General features: G+C 41.6%; 1 protein-coding gene across 1 annotated transcript in view; it reads left to right on the forward strand.

Moving 5' to 3' along the window:
* Positions 1-20,763, forward strand: part of LOC124553499 (pre-mRNA 3' end processing protein WDR33) — a 180,316-nt gene that overhangs the window by 101,290 nt on the left and 58,263 nt on the right. Inside the window, exons 6-8 of the mRNA XM_047127353.1 lie at positions 1,958-2,084; positions 4,695-4,928; positions 16,222-16,433. Of these exons, the coding sequence (XP_046983309.1) occupies positions 1,958-2,084; positions 4,695-4,928; positions 16,222-16,433 (573 nt within the window). The remainder of the gene's footprint in view (positions 1-1,957; positions 2,085-4,694; positions 4,929-16,221; positions 16,434-20,763) is intronic.

Genomic DNA, 20,763 nt, shown 5'->3' on the forward strand with positions numbered 1-20,763 from the left:
TTGGTCTGAAAAAGAGATATATTTGTAACAACAAATTTCACTAAGGAATAAATATATTTGGAAGTAGGTAGTAGCCAGTATCCCTAGTTCCCTAAAAAGACCCCTGCAGGATGTTCTTGAGTTCACGCCACAAATAATTCTTCTAACACTTTTTTGTAAAGTAAGCGTAGTATGCAAGCTCTTAAGTATGCAAGCTCTTTCATTTCATATCCCCTGTCTGACAACATTTGCATTGCAAATAGAGATTTGTTTAGGCACTTCATCAGTTCTGCGGTGTACTCCTCGCAGATGAATTTATTATCAAGCTGTAACCCCAAGAATTTAACACTGTCCACTTCTTCTGTCTGTTTGCCATTATATTTTAGACATATACCAATGGATACCACGTACAAGTTCTGAATTACATCTAGTGACAAGGAACTGGCTACAAACCATTTATTAATGTCCATGAAAATTTCATTGACTGATCTTTCTAAGACTGCACTTGAGTTGCTATTTATTGGAGTCTTTGTATCACCGGAAAACAAAAGAAACTTGGTATATCGCAATGTTACTGGTGAAAGGTCAGTGATACGTACAAGAAAAAGCAAAATCCTAAGGTAGAACCTTGTGGGACACCACATGTAATTAGTTCCCAGTTTGATGATGCCTGATTGCTTAATTCATGTCTCTTTCCTAATGAAATCATTAAAAGAAGTAGGGAGCATATAAAATACAGATTATAAGCAAGAAAAACATTTATGAAAAAGAGAAATTTGTTAACATCTAGCATAAATTTGAATGTTAGGATGTCTTTTCTAAAGAAATTTTTTTAGATTCTGCCATGTATGGATGTGAAACATGGGTGACAAACAATTTGGACACGAAGAGAACAGCACTTTTGTAATGTGGCATTACAAAGGAATTTTGAAGATTACATCAAATAACTGATGAAGAAGTACTGAAATGGAATGAGAAGAACATAAATTTATGAAATATCTTGAATGAAAGAAGGGATCACATAATTGGACATATCCTGAGGCACTAAGGAATTAGTTTGGTAATGGATGGAGAGAGAGAGAGAGAGAGAGAGAGAGAGAGAGAGAGAGGATAAGTTAGTGTGGACAAACCTGTCTGCACTGAAGACTAGAACATAACAACAAATCTGCTGACTTCGCTTTTTATCTTTTCCCTAATAGAATATCAAACTTGGTTAGATTATAGTTCCATAGTACTGAATAACAATTGTATCTGCAGCCAGCCCATAGTTTGGAAAAAGCAGTTCATCAAGACAAAAGCCTTACTTAATTGTAAAGTTCACTACAACAACCATATAAAAAGATGAAGCTGTTCAGAGCTCTGTCTATACTGTGAATTGTTGTTTGTCAAGATTGTTTCTATTTTTCCTGAGAGTATACACAAACCACCATCACCACCACGCAGACACCCAAACAGACACATGATCATGTTGCTGTGATATGTGATTATGGGAGTGTGCATTTGGGTGTCTTGTGTGGTTGTGTGTGTGAATGTGTGTACTACTGCTGGAAAAAGAACTAGTATGAATGCTGTTTTTTGTTATGTGTTACTGTGCTCCACACATCTTTTCTGAGAGTATTTTCACATTAATAAACATTGAAAATGTGTTTTCACTGTGGCAGTAAATCCTATTTGCGAGTGTCCATAGTATATATGTCATTTTCAACCTGCTTTTAGTTATGGTTAATGGTAATTGAACAGTTTTTGAAAGTTTTTGCTCAAAATTATCCATACTCCAAGCCAATCATTGGTATTGAACAACACAGCAGAAGTCCACAATTCTGTGTATATACAATACACCTGCTTTCATATCCAGATATCTGGACACTCACCCACACTATCTAACATAGTGCTTTAAAATAGACAACCACTAATTGGACAAAATTTTTGCTTGTCTGAAATGTGTGTATTTCCAACAATTTCTCTCTCTTTTTTACAGGGCATGGAGCTGATGTGAAGTGTGTTCACTGGCATCCGCAGAAAGGTCTCATCATATCGGGCAGTAAAGATAACCAGCAGCCAGTCAAATTGTGGGATCCCAAAACAGGACAGTCTCTGGCAACACTGTGAGTATATGAATGTTCAATAAAATTTTTCTGGGTTTGTGACTGCATTGTCAATATATATAAAACTACGGACATTTCGATCCCTGTTGCAGGTGACCTTCGTCAGGGTGTTTTTGTTTTCTGCTGAATGAGAAAACTTTGCTTCTTATATACCTGCAGACATGGCTGTTATCTAATTCTTATAGGCTGTTTAGGATGAAGGGGAGGGATGTTAGAAGTCTTTATTGGTGTTTTTGTTGTTTCTTTTCATTGATGGAAACGCGACGTTTTGATTGGTGTTTGCATTACTGCTTGTAATTGGTGGAAATTGGCGAAATGAACACCAGGTGGCAGCTGTGACGTGGCATTGTTTTCCTACTTTCTAGCACCAGCCGAGGCTCACCAGTACTCTATGTACATGCAGCTACTGTGGTCTCTCATGTGCCCGTATGTGTTGCTTCACGTGAGCTATCATCCCGTAGTGCTGTTATTGGTGGTAGCCAAGATGTCGGAAGTCAGTAGCCGTCTTCTCTGTTCATGTTGGCCGGTTGCTTGGCTATTTCTATTGCCTCTGTAATCTTCCTCCTGAAAGTAAGATGCTGTTTCGCTAGTACGCGAGCTTCAGCAAAATCATTCTGTTTGTTCTGCCACCGATGACTTGGTGTGCTGTCTTATGCGGATATATCTTTTGTTTTCAAATATCCGTGTGCTGATTGATCGCCCTGTCTCACCTCCATACACTAATCCACATTCACACCTGATTTTGTAAACTCCAGCAACGTGTAGTTTGTTGTGCGAAGAACATCTTTTATTCTGTTGCTGCTTTGGAAAATCGATGTGATGCCTGCTCGGCAGAGAATTGTGCCCACCCATTTAGTGACACCGTGAACATATGGTAACAGAGTGATGTTTTGTGTTTCCTTTTGCTCTCCTCTATTATCTTCACTCTTTGTCACCGTAGTTTTATCTATTACTTTCATTCCGTAACCACTGGCACAAAAAAATGGACTTAAGGTTTTGTAGTTCACCTTTTAGATTTTCCTCATCGTTGATTCTGTGAGCCTTCTTGGTTAAAGTGTGCAGTGCGGATTTCTTCTGCGTAGGGTGATGATGCGAGGAGGCATGTAGGTACCTCTCAGTACTGGTTGGCTTCCTGTATACTCTTATGGACCAGTTTACCATCAGACTTTCTGTAAATTTCCACGTCAAGGAAAGGCAGCACCCCATTCTCTTCCATCTTCATAGTGAATTGGATTCTGCTGTGCTTCCGGTTGAGGTGTTGGATGAAATTTCATAGCTCTTCCTATCTGTGTGACCAGATAACGAAAGTATCGTCAGCATATCATAGCTAACATTCTGGGCATAATAGTGCAGACTGGAGCGCCGATTTCATCAATTACAAGCAGTAATGCAAACACCAATTAACATGTCGGGTCTCCACTAATGGAAAAGAAATAATAAAAACACCGATAACGACTTCTAACATCCCTCCCCTTAATCCTAAACAGTCTATCAGAGTTAGATAACAGCCATGTCTGCAGGTATATAAGAAACAAAGTTTTCTCAGTTGGCAGTAAACAAAAACTCCCTGAAGAAAGTCACTTGCAACAGGGACCAAAATGTTGGTAGTTTTATGTACGAAGGTAATCCCAAAAGTAAGGTCTCCTATTTTTTTATAAGTACATAGACCTGTTCATTTCTACAATGGTTTACATCAGCTGGAACATTTAGCTATTTTTCCACATAATCACCATTTCTGTTGATGCATTTTTGTAGACACAGTTTTTGTATGCCCATGTCATACTAGCTCGCCATCGTGCTGTTCAGAAAGTTATGAACCTCTTCTTTCACCTCTTCATCGGAGCTGAATCACTTTTTTTATCTTTGGTTCTCTTCTTTTCTGTTCATCTCCCTCCTCTCCTTTTGCTTTCTCTTCTGAAAACCTTTGACTTTTTGTCGCTTTTTCCTGAACTGATGTCTGTTTTCCATGTCTTTGTGTATTATTGCCAACCATGAAATTTGGATTTTTCATCATAGAAACTAATTTTTTTGGTCAGCGGCTTGTTAGCAGTTCTTTTTAAATTGACATAAAATGTAATCCTCTGATTTTTCAATGTTTGTATTATATCGTCATTTTTCCCGTATATCTTGTTGTGTTTCCATTTCCAAATCCCATTTTCATTCTTTGAACACAAAATTCTTTAACTTTTCTTCTTTTTTTCTTCTCCAAACTGTTTAATAGTTTGGCTGTGTTTATGGTGAGGAATTCTGAGCGTGTAAGATACTTAGTTTTAAAACACCACATTGCAATGCCTCAGTTTTGTATTAATAAATAAGAACTTTTTTGTTGTACATATTCTTTGTTAATTTGAATGCAATTTCTGTTTTTGTGGCTCTGTGTTTTTGGGTGCTTTGTCCAGAGCATTTGGCTGGACTGTTTCTCCAAAGTATTTAAATTCTGGAAGTTTCTTTATTTTTTTCTGTATTTTTATCTTGGTGTACCTTTAAACATTGGTCGTATATATATGGTAGTTTTGTAGCATTGTGATGTGCCTATAATTTACTGTGAAGTAAATATACGAGCCTCTTTTAATCTACAGACATTAGTAACATTTCATTTTATTTATTTAGGCACGCTCACAAGAGCACTGTGATGGACATCAAGTGGAATGCTAATGGCAACTGGTTAGTGACTGCATCGCGAGATCACTTGCTGAAGCTATTCGACCTGCGGAACTTGTCAACGGAGGTGCAGACCTTCCGCGGGCACAAAAAGGAGGCGTCGTCTGTGGCCTGGCATCCATACCACGAGGGCCTCTTCTGCAGTGGGGGCAGTGATGGAGCTATCCTCTTCTGGCACGTTGGGTGAGTGCTCATGTGTTTGTGATGAAAATCATAGTTCCCAGATCTTAGCATGACTACTGCTGTTAATAGACTTCTGCTGGGAGTCTTAACAAAAAGTGTTAGGAAAATGTCCAGTATGGAAGCCTGCACTTTCAGTGCTGAAATACAATGACCTATGCCATCTATCAGCAAATGATATGTTTTTCTTGTTCAACTTAATGGCATTAAAGACCAATTCAGTGTCTGTGAACTTGAATGTGCATTGACAGGCAGTACTGATTTATTTCAACTGGCTGTTCCTTCCTTGCTTTCTGGTTCCCTGTATCCTTTCAGTGTTGGGTTGGGGCTGGTATGGGACTTCTCCAATTTCATGGAGTGAAGAACAGGCCACACCTGAATATAAGCTATTACTAAGATTGGGGGGGGGGGGGAGTCGCCCTTCCTAAAGGTTTTTTTAATTGCTGCCTCTCCCCCTCCCCATAGGAAGAATTCCATGTACCCCTTTTCACTGCATATAGTGTAGTCATGTGGTCAGATGTGACACCATTTTTTAAAATGTTTGCCTTGTGTACCTGTTGTCGGATGTGGAAGCCAGCTCAATATTTACGTAGGCGGATGTGGAAAACCAAATAAAAGCTGTGTCCAGGCAGGACGATAGACTGGTTCCTGTTGAGAGCCTTTCTCCTTCTATCTTGGATAACATGTGCAACTTAAATGATTCCATGATTTCCAGTAGTGTAGTCTGCCGGTACATGAGTACATGAAATGGGAGGGAAAGAGAGAGAGAGAGAGAGAGAGAGAGAGAGAGAGAGGGAGGGAGGGAATGAATCAGATTTGTGTTATCAAATTACAAAATTACAAACACACAAACTAACTGCCTAGCAACTATTTTTGGATGACAACATGGTAGTCCTCCAAATAGGCACACATACACTGGTGTGTAAGTAAATTTTACACGATGTGTCATTGCCAAATAACATTGCTCAGCAAAACTTGGACCATACATAGAGAGAACTGCTATAGTATAATACAGAAGGTAACTGACAAGAATATGCAGCAAGGTGAACAGAAAAGACACTTTTATTCAAAGATAATAATCAAATTGAAGTCACTGCAATTTATGGTGTTCCCCTAAACTTTATAAAGGACAGGTCATGGTTCTTAATAGGGTATGTGCCCACACCAGACAGTGGTGCATGCTCTTTATGTGCATCCATGCTGGCCACAAGACTGATAAGGGGTTTTCACGGTACGGCATTTCGTTCCTCGCCCAGCATGTTTGACAACTGCTTGACGATCATTGCTGCACATGGATGTGCTGCAATACATCTCCCCATTGCATCCCAAACAAGCTCAGTGGTATTTACATCAGGGGAAAAGACAGGCCAGTAGCTTCACCGAATATCTTGCCAATCCAGAGCTCCTCCACTCCTGCAGTTTGATACTGTCACACATTGTCATCCATAAAATTAAGCTCAGGGCCAAATGCACTCCTTAAGAGATGCACACGGGGAGGAATATAGTGCCACAGTGTCGTCGTAACTGCCGTCTGCTTCACGTCTGCTGTGCAGCGAGCTACCTTAATTTAAGTATTAACTGTATTTTTCTTACTTGTCACTTCTTCTTCCGTGTATATTTGCTTTTAGGAAGCGTTAATTATCGGGTGCTATTAATAGTGTTCCATAGATTTTGTGTTTGTTTTGAATACAGTCAGAGAGAGTCCCTATAGTCAAGTGCTAGTCAGTAGTGCTAGTGTTTGTTTGCAATACAGTCCAGAGACAGGTAGTGCTATTTTCATTGTTTTCTACAAGAAGTGCCTAGCAACCACAGTTTAGTGAATAAACAGCCGCCTTTACTGAATTAGCAGTCTAGTTAAAGGTTGATTAACTCTCTTCAGTAAATTGATTCCTTAGGATGGATAGGATGTGTGACTGCTGTGTACGGACGCAGGAGGAGCTGGCCACTGTTCGCGAACAGCTGAGCGTGTTGATGGCCGCGGTCAGCCGTCTTCAGGCTGCTGCCTCGGAGTGTAGTGGCAGTGGGGAGTCTGGTGCGTCGCAAGGTACACCCCAGGTGTTACATGCTTCACCCACTGTCCCTGCTGTCGAGACATCTTCGCGTGTACTGGGCGCGGTTGGGCCACCCTCTCCCCAAGGGGAGTGGCGGGTTCAGCGGCGTTCGCGGCGCATGAGGCGGAGGGTCAATGTGGAGGCTGGCCGTGTGGCGTCGCCCGCTCTGCCTGTGAGTGGACATGTGGCTGCTCCTTCAGCAAGGTCCGAGCAGGCACACGGGGGGAGGGGTTTATTAGTTATTGGGAGCTCCAACGTTAGGCGGGTGATGGAGCCCCTTAGGGAAATAGCGGGAAGGTCGGGGAAGAAGGCCAGTGTTCACTCTGTCTGCTTGCCGGGGGGTCTCATCCGAGATGTGGAGGAGGCCCTACCGGCGGCGATAGAGAGCACTGGGTGCACCCGACTGCAAATTGTTGCTCATGTCGGCACCAATGACTCCTGCCATCTGGGTTCAGAGGTCATCCTCAGTTCGTACAGGCGGTTGGCGGAATTGGCGAAGGCGGAAAGCGTCGCTCGCGGGGTGAAATCAGAGCTAACTATTTGTAGTATCGTTCCCAGAACCGATCGCGGTCCTCTGGTTTGGAGCCGAGTGGAAGGCTTAAACCAGAGGCTCAGACGATTCTGCGGAGATCTGGGGTGCAAATTTCTCGACCTCCGCTATCGGGTGGAGAAATGTAGGGTCTCCCTGAATAGGTAAGGCGTGCCCTACACGCCGGAAGCGGCTACAAGGGTAGCGGAGTACGTGTGGAGTGCACATGGGGGTTTTTTAGGTTAGAGAATCCCCTCCCTAGGCCCGACAAGACGCCTCCTGAGACGCAGCAAGGTAGGAGTAGGCAAAATGCAACAGGGAATAACAATATTAATGTGCTAATAGTAAACTGCAGGAGCGTCTACAGAAAGGTCCCAGAACTGCTCTCATTAATAAACGGTCACAACGCTCATGTAGTACTAGGGACAGAAAGTTGGCTGAAACCAGACATAAATAGTAATGAAATCCTAAACTCAGATTGAAATGTATACCGCAGAGACAGGCTGGACAGTGAAGGGGGAGGCGTGTTTATAGCGATAAGAAGTGCAATAGTATCGAAGGAAATTGACGGAGATCCGAAATGTGAAATGATTTGGGTGAAGGTCACGGTTAAAGCAGGCTCAGACATGGTAATTGGATGTCTCTATAGGCCCCCTGGCTCAGCAGCTGTTGTGGCTGAGCACCTGAAGGATAATTTGGAAAATATTTTGAGTAGATTTCCCCACCATGTTATAGTTCTGGGTGGAGATTTTAATTTGCCGGATATAGACTGGGAGACTCAGACGTTCATAACGGGTGGCAGGGACAAAGAATCCAGTGAAATTTTTTTAAGTGCTTTATCTGAAAACTACCTTGAGCAGTTAAACAGAGAACCGACTCGTGGCGATAACATATTAGACCTTCTGGTGACAAACAGACCCGAACTATTTGAAAAAGTTAACGCAGAACAGGGAATCAGCGATCATAAAGCGGTTACGGCATCGATGATTTCAGCCGTAAATAGGAATATTAAAAAGGGTAGGAAGATTTTTCTATTTAGAAAAAGTGACAAAAAGCAGATTTCAGAGTACCTGTTGGCTCAACACAAAAGTTTTGTCTCACGTACAGATAGTGTTGAGGATCAGTGGACAAAGTTCAAAACCGTCGTACATAATGCGTTAGATGAGTATGTGCCAAGCAAGATCGTAAGAGATGGAAAAGAGCCACCATGGTACAACAACCGAGTTAGAAAACTGCTGCGGAAGCAAAGGGAACTTCACAGCAAACATAAACATAGCCAAAGCCTTGCAGATGAACAAAAATTACGCGAAGCAAAATGTAGTGTGAGGAGGGCTATGCAAGAGGCATTCAATGAACTCAAAAGTAAAGTTCTATGTACTTACTTGGCAGAAAATCCTAAGAAATTTTGGTCTTATGTCAAAGCGGTAGGTGGATCAAAACAAAATGTCCAGACACTCTGTGACCCAAATGGTACTGAAATAGAGGATGACAGACTAAAGGCTGAAATACTAAATGTCTTTTTCCAAAGTTGTTTCACAGAGGAAGACTGCACTGTATTTCCTTCTCTAGATTGTCGCACAGATGACAAAATGGTTGTTGTTGTTGTGGTCTTCAGTCCTGAGACTGGTTTGATGCAGCTCTCCATGCTACTCTATCCTGTGCAAGCTTTTTCATCTCCCAGTACCTACTGCAACCTACATCCTTCTGAATCTGCTTAGTGTATTCATCTCTTGGTCTCCCTCTACGATTTTTACCCTCCACGCTGCCCTCCAATACTAAATTGGTGATCCCTTGATGCCTCAGAACATGTCCTACCAACCGATCCCTTCTTCTGGTCAAGTTGTGCCACAAACTTCTCTTCTCCCCAATCCTATTCAATACTTCCTCATTAGTTACGTGATCTACCCATCTAATCTTCAGCATTCTTCTGTAGCACCACATTTCGAAAGCTTCTATTCTCTTCTTGTCCAAACTATTTATCGTCCATGTTTCACTTCCATACATGGCTACACTCCATACGAATACTTTCAGAAATGACGTCCTGACACTTAAATCAATACTGGATGTTAACAAATTTCTCTTCTTCAGAAACGCTTTCCTTGCCATTGCCAGCCTACATTTTATATCCTCTCTACTTCGACCATCATCAGTTATTTTGCTCCCCAAATAGCAAAACTCCTTTACTACTTTAAGTGCCTCATTTCCTAATCTAATTCCCTCAGCATCACCCGACTTAATTAGACTACATTCCATTATCCTTGTTTTGCTTTTGTTGATGTTCATCTTATATCCTCCTTTCAAGACACTGTCCATTCCATTCAACTGCTCTTCCAAGTCCTTTGCTGTCTCTGACAGAATTACAATGTCATCGGCGAACCTCAAGGTTTTTATTTCTTCTCCATGAATTTTAATACCTACTCCGAATTTTTCTTTTGTTTCCTTTACTGCTTGCTCAATATACAGATTGAACAACATCGGGGAGAGGCTACAACCCTGTCTTACTCCCTTCCCAAACACTGCTTCCCTTTCATGTCCCTCGACTCTTATAACTGCCATCTGGTTTCTGTACAAATTGTAAATAGCCTTTCGCTCCCTGTATTTTACCCCTGCCACCTTTAGAATTTGAAAGAGAGTATTCCAGTCAACATTGTCAAAAGCTTTCTGTAAGTCTACAAATGCTAGAAACGTAGGTTTGCCTTTCCTTAATCTTTCTTCTAAGATAAGTCGTAAGGTCAGTATTGCCTCACGTGTTCCAGTGTTTCTACGGAATCCAAACTGATCTTCCCCGAGGTTGGCTTCTACTAGTTTTTCCATTCGTCTGTATAGAATTCGTGTTAGTATTTTGCAGCTGTGACTTATTAAGCTGATAGTTCGGTAATTTTCACATCTGTCAACACCTGCTTTCTTTGGGATTGGAATTATTATATTCTTCTTGAAGTCTGAGGGTATTTCGCCTGTTTCATACATCTTGCTCACCAGATGGTAGAGTTTTGTCAGGACTGGCTCTCCTATGGCCGTCAGTAGTTCCAATGGAATATTGTCTACTCCAGGGGCCTTGTTTCGACTCAGGTCTTTCAGTGCTCTGTCAAACTCTTCACGCAGTATCGTATCTCCCATTTCATCTTCATCTACATCCTCTTCCATTTCCATAATATTGTCCTCAAGTACATCGCCCTTGTATAGACCCTCTATATACTCCTTCCACCTTTCTGCTTTCCCTTCTTTGCTTAGCACTGGGTTTCCATCTGAGCTCTTGATATTCATACAAGTCGTTCTCTTATCTCCAAAGGTCTCTTTAATTTTCCTGTAGGCGGTATCTATCTTACCCCTAGTGAGATAGGCCTCTACATCCTTACATTTGTCCTCTAGCCATCCCTGCTTAGCCATTTTGCACTTCCTGTCGATCTCATTTTTGAGACGTTTGTATTCCTTTTTGCCTGTTTCACTTACTGCATTTTTATATTTTCTCCTTTCATCAATTAAATTCAATATTTCTTCTGTTACCCAATGATTTCTACTAGCCCTCGTCTTTTTACCTACTTGATCCTCTGCTGCCTTCACTACTTCATCCCTCAAAGCTATCCATTCTTCTTCTACTGTATTTATTTCCCCCATTCCTGTCAATTGCTCCCTTATGCTCTCCCTGAATCTCTGTACAACCTCTGGTTCTTTTAGTTTATCCAGGTCCCATCTCCTTAAATTCCCACCTTTTTGCAGTTTCTTCAGTTTTAATCTACAGGTCATAACCAATAGATTGTGGTCAGAGTCCACATCTGCCCCTGGAAATGTCTTACAATTTAAAACCTGGTTCCTAAATCTCTGTCTTACCATTATATAATCTATCTGATACCTTTTAGTATCTCCAGGGTTCTTCCATGTATACAACCTTCTTTCATGATTCTTAAACCAAGTGTTCGTTATGATTATGTTGTGCTCTGTGCAAAATTCTACCAGGCGGCTTCCTCTTTCATTTCTGTCCCCCAATCCATATTCACCTACTATGTTTCCTTCTCTCCCTTTTCCTACACTCGAATTCCAGTCACCCATGACTATTAAATTTTCATCTCCCTTCACAATCTGAATAATTTCTTTTATTTCATCATACATTTCTTCAATTTCTTCGTCATCTGCAGAGCTAGTTGGCATATAAACTTGTACTACTGTAGTAGGTGTAGGCTTCGTATCTATCTTGGCCACAATAATGCGTTCACTATGCTGTTTGTAGTAGCTTACCCGCATTCCTATTTTCCTATTCATTATTAAACCTACTCCTGCATTCCCCCTATTTGATTTTGTGTTTATAACCCTGTAGTCACCTGACCAGAAGTCTTGTTCCTCCTGCCACCGAACTTCACTAATTCCCACTATATCTAACTTCAACCTATCCATTTCCCTTTTTAAATTTTCTAACCTACCTGCCCGATTAAGGGATCTGACATTCCACGCTCCGATCCGTAGAACGCCAGTTTTCTTTCTCCTGATAACGACATCCTCTTGAGTAGTCCCCGCCCGGAGATCCGAATGGGGGACTATTTTACCTCCGGAATATTTTACCCAAGAGGACGCCATCATCATGTAATCATACAGTAAAGCTGCATGCCCTCGGGAAAAATTACGGCTGTAGTTTCCCCTTGCTTTCAGCCGTTGATGGTAGATATCGAAATAGACAACAGAGGGATAGAGAATTAAAATCGCTCAAAAGAGGAAAGGCCTCTGGACCTGATGGGATACCAGTTCAATTTTACACAGAGTACGCGAAGGAACTTGCCCCCCTTCTTGCAGCGGTGTACCGTAGGTCTCTAGAAGAGCGTAGCATTCCAAAGGATTGAAAAAGGGCACAGGTCATCCCCGTTTTCAAGAAGGGACATCGAGCAGATGTGCAGAACTATAGACCTATATCTCTAATGTCGATCAGTTGTAGAATTTTGGAACACGTATTGTGTTCGAGTATAATGACTTTTCTGGAGACTAGAAATCTACTCTGTAGGAATCAGCATGGGTTTCGAAAAAGACGGTCATGTGAAACCCAGCTCGCGCTATTCGTCCACGAGACTCAGAGGGCCATAGACACGGGTTCACAGATAGATGCTGTGTTTCTTGACTTCCGCAAGGCGTTCGATACAGTTCCCCACAGTCGTTTAATGAACAAAGTAAGAGCATATGGACTATCAGACCAATTGTGTGATTGGATTGAGGAGTTCCTAGATAACAGGACGCAGCATGTCATTCTCAATGGAGAGAAGTCTTCCGAAGTAAGAGTGATTTCAGGTGTGTCGCAGGGGAGTGTCATAGGACCGTTGCTACTCACAATATACATAAATGACCTTGTGGATGACATCGGAAGTTCACTGAGGCTTTTTGCAGATGATGCTGTGGTGTATCGAGAGGTTGTAACAATGGAAAATTGTACTGAAATGCAGGAGGATCTGCAGCGAATTGACGCATGGTGCAGGGAATGGCAATTGAATCTGAATGTAGACAAGTGTAATGTGCTGCGAATACACAGAAAGATAGATCCTTTATCATTTAGCTACAAAATAGCAGGTCAGCAACTGGAAGCAGTTAATACCATAAATTATCTGGGAGTACGCATTAGGAGTGATTTAAAATGGAATGATCATATAATGTTGATCGTCGGTAAAGCAGATGCCAGACTGAGATTCATTCGAAGAATCCTAAGGAAATGCAATCCGAAAACAAAGGAGGTAGGTTACAGTACGCTTGTTCGCCCACTGCTTGAATACTGCTCAGCAGTGTGGGATCCGTACCAGATAGGGTTGATAGAAGATATAGAGAAGATCCAACGGAGAGCAGCGCGCTTCGTTACAGGGTCATTTAGTAATCGCGAAAGCGTTACGGAGATGATAAACTCCAGTGGAAGACTCTGCAGGAGAGATGCTCAGTAGCTCGGTACGGGCTTTTGTCAAAGTTTCGAGAACATACCTTCACCGAAGAGTCAAGCAGTATATTGCTCCCTCCTACGTATATCTCGCGAAGAGACCATGAGGATAAAATCAGAGAGATTAGAGCCCACACAGAGGCATACCGACAATCCTTCTTTCCACGAACAATACGAGACTGGAATAGAAGGGAGAACCGATAGAGGTACTCAAGGTACCCTCCGCCACACACTGTCAGGTGGCTTGCGGAGTATGGATGTAGATGTAGATGTAGATGTAGATGTTGACCGTGTCCAAAGACTTGGAGGACAGCATGCCCATGCAGCATTATGCCTCTGCTTGCCGTAACACCTGAACCACCAAAACACTCGTGTTCAACAATGTTCTGGAGTACATTATCTGTTCCCACTTCTCACCACATGAGCGCACATCCAGCATTGTCGAACTTGATCATTTCAATGGTGTATGTGTTATGGTGTGGAGAGGCATAATGTTGCATGAGCATGCAGTCCTCCAAATGTTTGAACATAGTACACTCACCGGTTATTCTGACACTGTAGCCCTTCCCCACGTGCATCTTTTCAGGGATGCATTTGACCCGTACTTCATTTTTGTGGGTGACAGTGTGCGACAGCATCGAACTGTGGAGGTGGAGGAACAAAAGTACAGGGTTATTACAAATGATTGAAGCGATTTCACAGCTCTACAATAACTTTATTATTTGAGATATTTTCACAATGCTTTGCATACACATACAAAAACTCAAAAAGTTTTTTTAGGCATTCACAAATGTTCGATATGTGCCCCTTTAGTGATTCAGCAGACATCAAGCCGATAATCAAGTTCCTCCCACACTCGGCGCAGCATATCCCCATCAATGAGTTCGAAAGCATCGTTGATGCGAGCTCACAGTTCTGGCACGTTTCTTGGTAGAGGAGGTTTAAACACTGAATCTTTCACATAACCCCACAAAAAGAAATCGCATGGGGTTAAGTCGGGAGAGCGTGGAGGCCATGACATGAACTGCTGATCATGATCTCCACCACGACCGATCCATCGGTTTTCCAATCTCATGTTTAAGAAATGCCGAACATCGTGATGGAAGAGCGGTGGAGCACCGTCCTGTTGAAAGATGAAGTCGGCGCTGTCGGTCTCCAGTTGTGGCACGAGCCAATTTTCCAGCATGTCCAGATACACATGTCCTGTAACATTTTTTTCACAGAAGAAAAAGGGGCCGTAAATTTTAAACCGTGAGATTGCACAAAACACGTTAACTTTTGGTGAATTGCGAATTTGCTGCACGAATGTGTGAGGATTCTCTACGAGTTGTTGTAGCCGCGCCGAAAATTCAAAGCGTTTGACTTTGTCATCGGGTGTCAGGGCTTGTAGCAATTGTAAACGGTAAGGCTTCTGCTTTAGCCTTTTCCGTAAGATTTTCCAAACCGTCAGCTGTGGTACATTTAGCTCCCTGCTTGCTTTATTTGTCGACTTCCGCGGGCTACGCGTGAAACTTGCCCGCACGCGTTCAACCGTTTCTTCACTCACTGCAGGCCAACCCGTTGATTTCCCCTTACAGAGGCATCCAGAAGCTTTAAACTGCGCATACCATCGCCGAATGGAGTTAGCAGTTGGTGGATCTTTGTTGAACTTCGTCCTGAAGTGTCGTTGCACTATTATGACTGACTGATGTGAGTGCATTTCAAGCACGACATACGCTTTCTCGGCTCCTGTCGCCATTTTGTCTCACTGCACTCTCGAGCGCTCTGGTGGCAGAAACCTGAAGTGCAGCTTCAGCCGAACAAAACTTTATGAGTTTTTCTACGTATCTGTAGTGTGTCGTGACCATATGTCAATGAATGGAGCTACAGTGAATTTATGAAATCGCTTCAATCATTTGTAATAGCCCTGTATATTCAGCGAATGGGCTGGTCTTCCTGTTCCAAATTACATTTGTAATGTGTATGTGTGGGACGCATTGCACATGTCCACATTCACCAGTGACACTGCAGCGTATGCCAACTACACTTCTGGAGAAATGGAACACCCTACCACAAGAACTCATTTTGGCTAGCATGGAAGCATGTTGCAGAGTGTGGTGCATTACCATCCATTGTGGTCACACATCCTAAGAACCATGTCCAAGGGACAATCATAAATCATGGTGACTTGAATGTAATTATTTTCTTTGAATGGAAGTATCATTTCATATCATTGCATACATCTTTCAGTTTTCTCTATATATGGTAAATTTCATTGAGGTGTGTTACTTGGCAGTGACCTATCAGGTGTGCAGAATCAACGCGAAGCCACAAATGCTTCTGACGTTTGCTGCCATGTTTAGTTTTTGAGTACCTCTAGAGTGACATAATTTTTGACTTATTTTCTTCCACGAAGAAATTTATTCAGGCATTATGGGGTTAGCTTTTGTACATCATTGTGTACAATAAATAAATAAATGATTTCTTCCTCATGGAAGAGAAAGTGGTAGGTTGTAGTGAGAAAAGAGGCGCAGGTCGCTTGGAACCATGAGCGAGGGGATCCCCTGCTTTTGAAAAATAATGTTAACGTAAATAGTAGGACAGCCTAAATATTAACATTACCTATGATTCCTAACATGCAATGGGTACCAGTGCCCTCAATAGATTTCTGTGACACTACGCTGTGCAACATGCGTCGGTGAGTTAACGAAATCTCCAATATTTTTTGGGGAAGACTATTTTTAGGTGTTCAGTTTCCAATGCCTGTACAGCTATGGCTCTTCCTCTGACCGGATTAAATGTTTAACACATCATGTAAGACTTTGTTTACACTATCAGGGCAGACAAGGAGGTGGGCGGAATCGAGCAGGCACACGACAGCATCGTCTGGACACTGGCGTGGCATCCCCTCGGGCACATTCTCTGCTCGGGCTCGAACGACCACACCAGCAAATTCTGGACCCGTAACCGTCCGGGAGACCAGATGCGAGACAAGTACAACCTCAACACACTGCCAGCCGGGCTGACAGGTGTCGATGACCAGGATGTCGGTAAGTGCTTCTGTTCACAGTTGGGAACCTAATATTGGTGGTATCACAAAACTGTTCCTATTTATTGTATTATTATTGTCTTGTTTTTCCAGAAATACTGTGATACCTTTTTTTTTTCTGTCAGTATACTTTTGCTTTATTAAACCTACGTTTCTAGCATTTGTAGACTTGGAGAAAGCTTTTGACATTGTTGACTGGAATACTCACTTTCAAATTCTGAAGGTGGCAGGGGTAAACTACAGGGAGCAAAACGCTATTAACAATTTGTACAGAAACCAGATGGCAGTTATAAGAGTCGAGGGACATGAAAGGGGAGCAGTGGTTGGGAAGGAAGTGAGACAGGGTTGTGGCCTCTCCCCGATATTATTCAATCTGTATATTGAGCAAGCAGTAAAGGAAACAACAGAAAAATTTGGAGTAGGACTTAAAATCCATGGAGAAAAAATAAAAACTTTCATGTTCGCCGATGACATTGTAATTCTGTCAGACACAGCAAAGGACTTGGAAGAGTTGAACGGAATGGATAGTGTCTTGAAGGGAGGATATAGGATGAACATCAACAAAAGCAAAAGGAGGATAATGGAATGTAGTCGAATTAAGTCGGGAGATGCTGAGGGTATTAGATTAGGAAATGAGACACTTAAAGTAGTAAATGAGTTTTGCTATTTGGGGAACAAAATAACTAATGATGGTCGAAGTAGAGAGGATATAAAATGTAGTCTGGCAATGGCAAGGAAAGCGTTTCTGAAGAAGAGAAATTTGTTAACATCGAGTATAGATTTAAGTGTCAGGAAGTCGTTTCTGAAAGTATTTGTATGGAGTGTAGCCATGTATGGAAGTGAAACATGAACGATAAATAGTTTGGACAAGAATATAATAGAAGCTTTCAAAATGTGGTGCTACAGAAGAATGCTGAAATTAGATGGGTAGATCACATAACTAATGAGGAGGTATTGAATAGAATTGGGGAGAAGAGGAGTTTGTGGCACAACTTGACAAGAAGAAGGGACCGGTTGGTAGGACATGTTGAGGCATCAAGGGATCACCAATTTAGTATTGGAGTGCAGCGTGGAGGGTAAAAATTGTAGAGGGAGACCAAGAGATGAATACACTAAACAGATTCAGAAGGATGTAGGCTGCAGTACGTATTGGAAGATGAAGAAGCTTGCACAGGATAGAGTAGCATGGAGAGCTTCATCAAACCAGTCTCAGGACTGAAGACCACAACAACAACAACAACAACAACAGGTACTGTACTGATGACCCAATTATTTACTGAAATCATTAGAATATTAATGAGGCATTTTTGTCAATATGATGAAGAATATATATGTGTGTGTTACACTAACATTATACTTCCTCAGGATAGTGGGAATATCATAACTGAAAGGGGAGGCAGGCAAGGAGATTCCATATCATCACAGCTATTTTTGGCAGCTCTAGAGGGGAGCAAAGGATTAATACATACTAGTGGAACATATCTGAACAGCCTTCCTTTTATGTTTCTTGAAGTTTTGCAGTGGATGGAACATTCCATCATCCTTTAGTCACGCATCCAGAATAGTATTATTTGTCATTCTGATATTTCAACCGATAACATTACAGCCCTCTTCCTGATGAGTCACTGGCAAAATTTAAATCACTAGACACAATAGTGAGAGTTAAATATGCCTGCATCAAATTTTATGCACTTAGGATTAAAACAAAAAAAATGCAGAGTCAGCAAATCTGCAATGCATATGATTTTTGTGATTGATTATTAAAGTGTTGGCACGTGTCAGAATGCCAGGAAGCGAAGACTCAGAATAATAATTCCTCCGAGAATGCAGACATTAAAAAGAGTAGTTTCCATGGTTTGTCAAGCTGAAGAGCCTCATCTCGTTTGATTAGATTGTCTGTTAATTGTATTTCTACAGCCTCTTTGGCTGCTGAACCCCAATAAGATGAGTCTGTGACCAATATCTCTGAATTTCCCATAGTGACCAGTGGAAATACAATGTTCAGCCACTGCAGGTTTGTTGGCTTGGAGTTCTTCTTACCATCATCGTACACTGCGTATTGTTTGTCCTCTGTAACTTTTACATATAGACAAGGAATTTCATATACACCCTTTTATAAAAGCGGACCACAGAAGATGTTTTCTTGGCCAGTGGGAGGAAGATCATAACCACATTATGCTTCTTCATTATTCTTGGCAATTTTTGAAGAAACATTTCCCACATACAGCAGAAAGACCATAGACTTTAAATCTCTTTCCCTTGCTCTTTCTTTTGTTGCTCGGGCATATTCACTTGCAGATCACTCTTAATTTGATGCTTTGTATATGCATTTTTACTGAATACCAGTTCCAAGTGTACCAGGTCACACTCTAGGATGTCAGCATCAGACACTTAGTGGATTCTGTGTGTAAAGTTTTAAGTATGCTCATAGTCTGTGCTCTAAAAGGAATTATTATTCCAATTTTTGTCCCCCATGCTTCCCTCAATACTGAATTGGTGATCCCTAGGTGTCCCAAAATGTGTCCTGCCAACTGGTCCTTGTATAAACTATTTATCATCCATGTTTCACTTACAGACATGGCTACACTCCATGCAAATACTTTCAGAAAAGACTTCCTGACACTTAAATCTATATTCAATGTTAACAAATTTCTCTTCTTCAGAAACACTTTTCTTGCCATTGCCAGTCTATATTTGTATCCTCTGTATTTTGGTCATCATCAGCTATTTTGCTGCCCAAATAACAAAACTCATTTACTTCTTTAAGTATCTTGTTTACTAATCTAATTTTGCCAACAACAGCTGATTTCCTTCGACTGCACTTCATTATCCTTATTTTTCTTCTTTTGATGTTCATCTTATAGCCTCCTTTCAACACACTGTCCACTTCATCAACTGTGCCTCCAAGTGCTTTGCTGTCTTTGACAGAATTACAATGTCATCGGCAAACCTCAAAGTTTTTATTTCTTCTCCTTGGACTTTAATTCCTGGTACTTCATATAAATTTCTTGACCTCTGCATGACATCACCATTGGACAGTTCCGCCATATATTACGTTAAAAAAATACCAGCACAGCCAAAGTTGGCACATGATGATCCCGAGGGACACACTCATCAGAAGCTGTAGGTATTATTTAAATCTGTTGCAGCAATTAAAATTAGAGAATTTAAGCCAACAGATTTTTTTATCTATCCAGTTTTATAATATTGTCAAAAATTGATTATTTTCGTTGGTATATTAGAAATGTGAAAGGTTGAAATTAGATTATCGATTACCACAAGGCTGTGGCAGGCACCGCAAAGCCTCACACCAGACACATAGTCCCCAAAGTACCTGCCAGGGGCCACACTGCCAGGCCGTTACATGTCAGGGCAGGCCAGTAAACAATAACAAAAATGTGAATGTATGCTTTCCCGGCGTATACAGCTGGCGAAGAGTTCTCGGGCTTCCAGCAAATAACAAAAATATTTGTAAATCTTATTAAACAAAGTTATTTTATTCCATCATTATTTATACACTGAAGTGCCAAAGAAACTGGTATAGGCATACATATTCAAACACAGCAATATATAAACAGGCAGAATACGGCACTGTGGTCGGCAGCACCTTTATAAGACAACAAGTGTCTGGTGCAGTTGTTAAATCAGTTACTGCTGCTGCAGCTACAGGTTATCAAGATTTAAGTAAGTTTGAACATGTTGTTATAGTCGTCACACAAGTGATGGGACAAAGCATCTCTGAGATAGTGATGAAGTGGGGATTTTCCCATATTACCATTTCATGAGTGTACCGTGAATATCAGGAATCCGGTAAAACATCAAATTTCTGACATCACTGCAGGCAGAAAAAGATCCTGCAAGAATGGGACCAATAACAACTGAAGACAATCATTCAACATGACAGAAGTGCAATCCTTCTGCAAATTGCTGCAGATTTCAGTGCTGGCCCATCAAAAAGTATCAGCATGTGAACCATTCAACAAAACATCATTGATGTGGGCTTTCAGAGTTGAAGGCCCACTCATGTACCCTTGATGACTCCACGACACAAAGGTTTACGCCTCGCCTGGGGCTGTCAATACTGACATTGGACTATTGATGACTGAAACATGTCACCTGGTCAGACAAGTATCATTTAAAATTGCGTCAAGTCAATGGACGTGTGCAGGTATGGAGATAACTCATGGGTACATGGACCCTGCATGTCAACAGGGAACTGTTCAAACTGGTAGGGGCTCTGTAATGGTGTGGGGTGTGTGCAGTTGGAGTGATATGGGACCCCTGATATGTCTAGATACGACTCCGTCAGGTGACACATACTTAAGCATCCT

The sequence above is a fragment of the Schistocerca americana genome, chromosome 11, assembly GCF_021461395.2.
Source record: "Schistocerca americana isolate TAMUIC-IGC-003095 chromosome 11, iqSchAmer2.1, whole genome shotgun sequence".
Taxonomy (NCBI): Eukaryota; Metazoa; Arthropoda; class Insecta; order Orthoptera; family Acrididae; genus Schistocerca; species Schistocerca americana.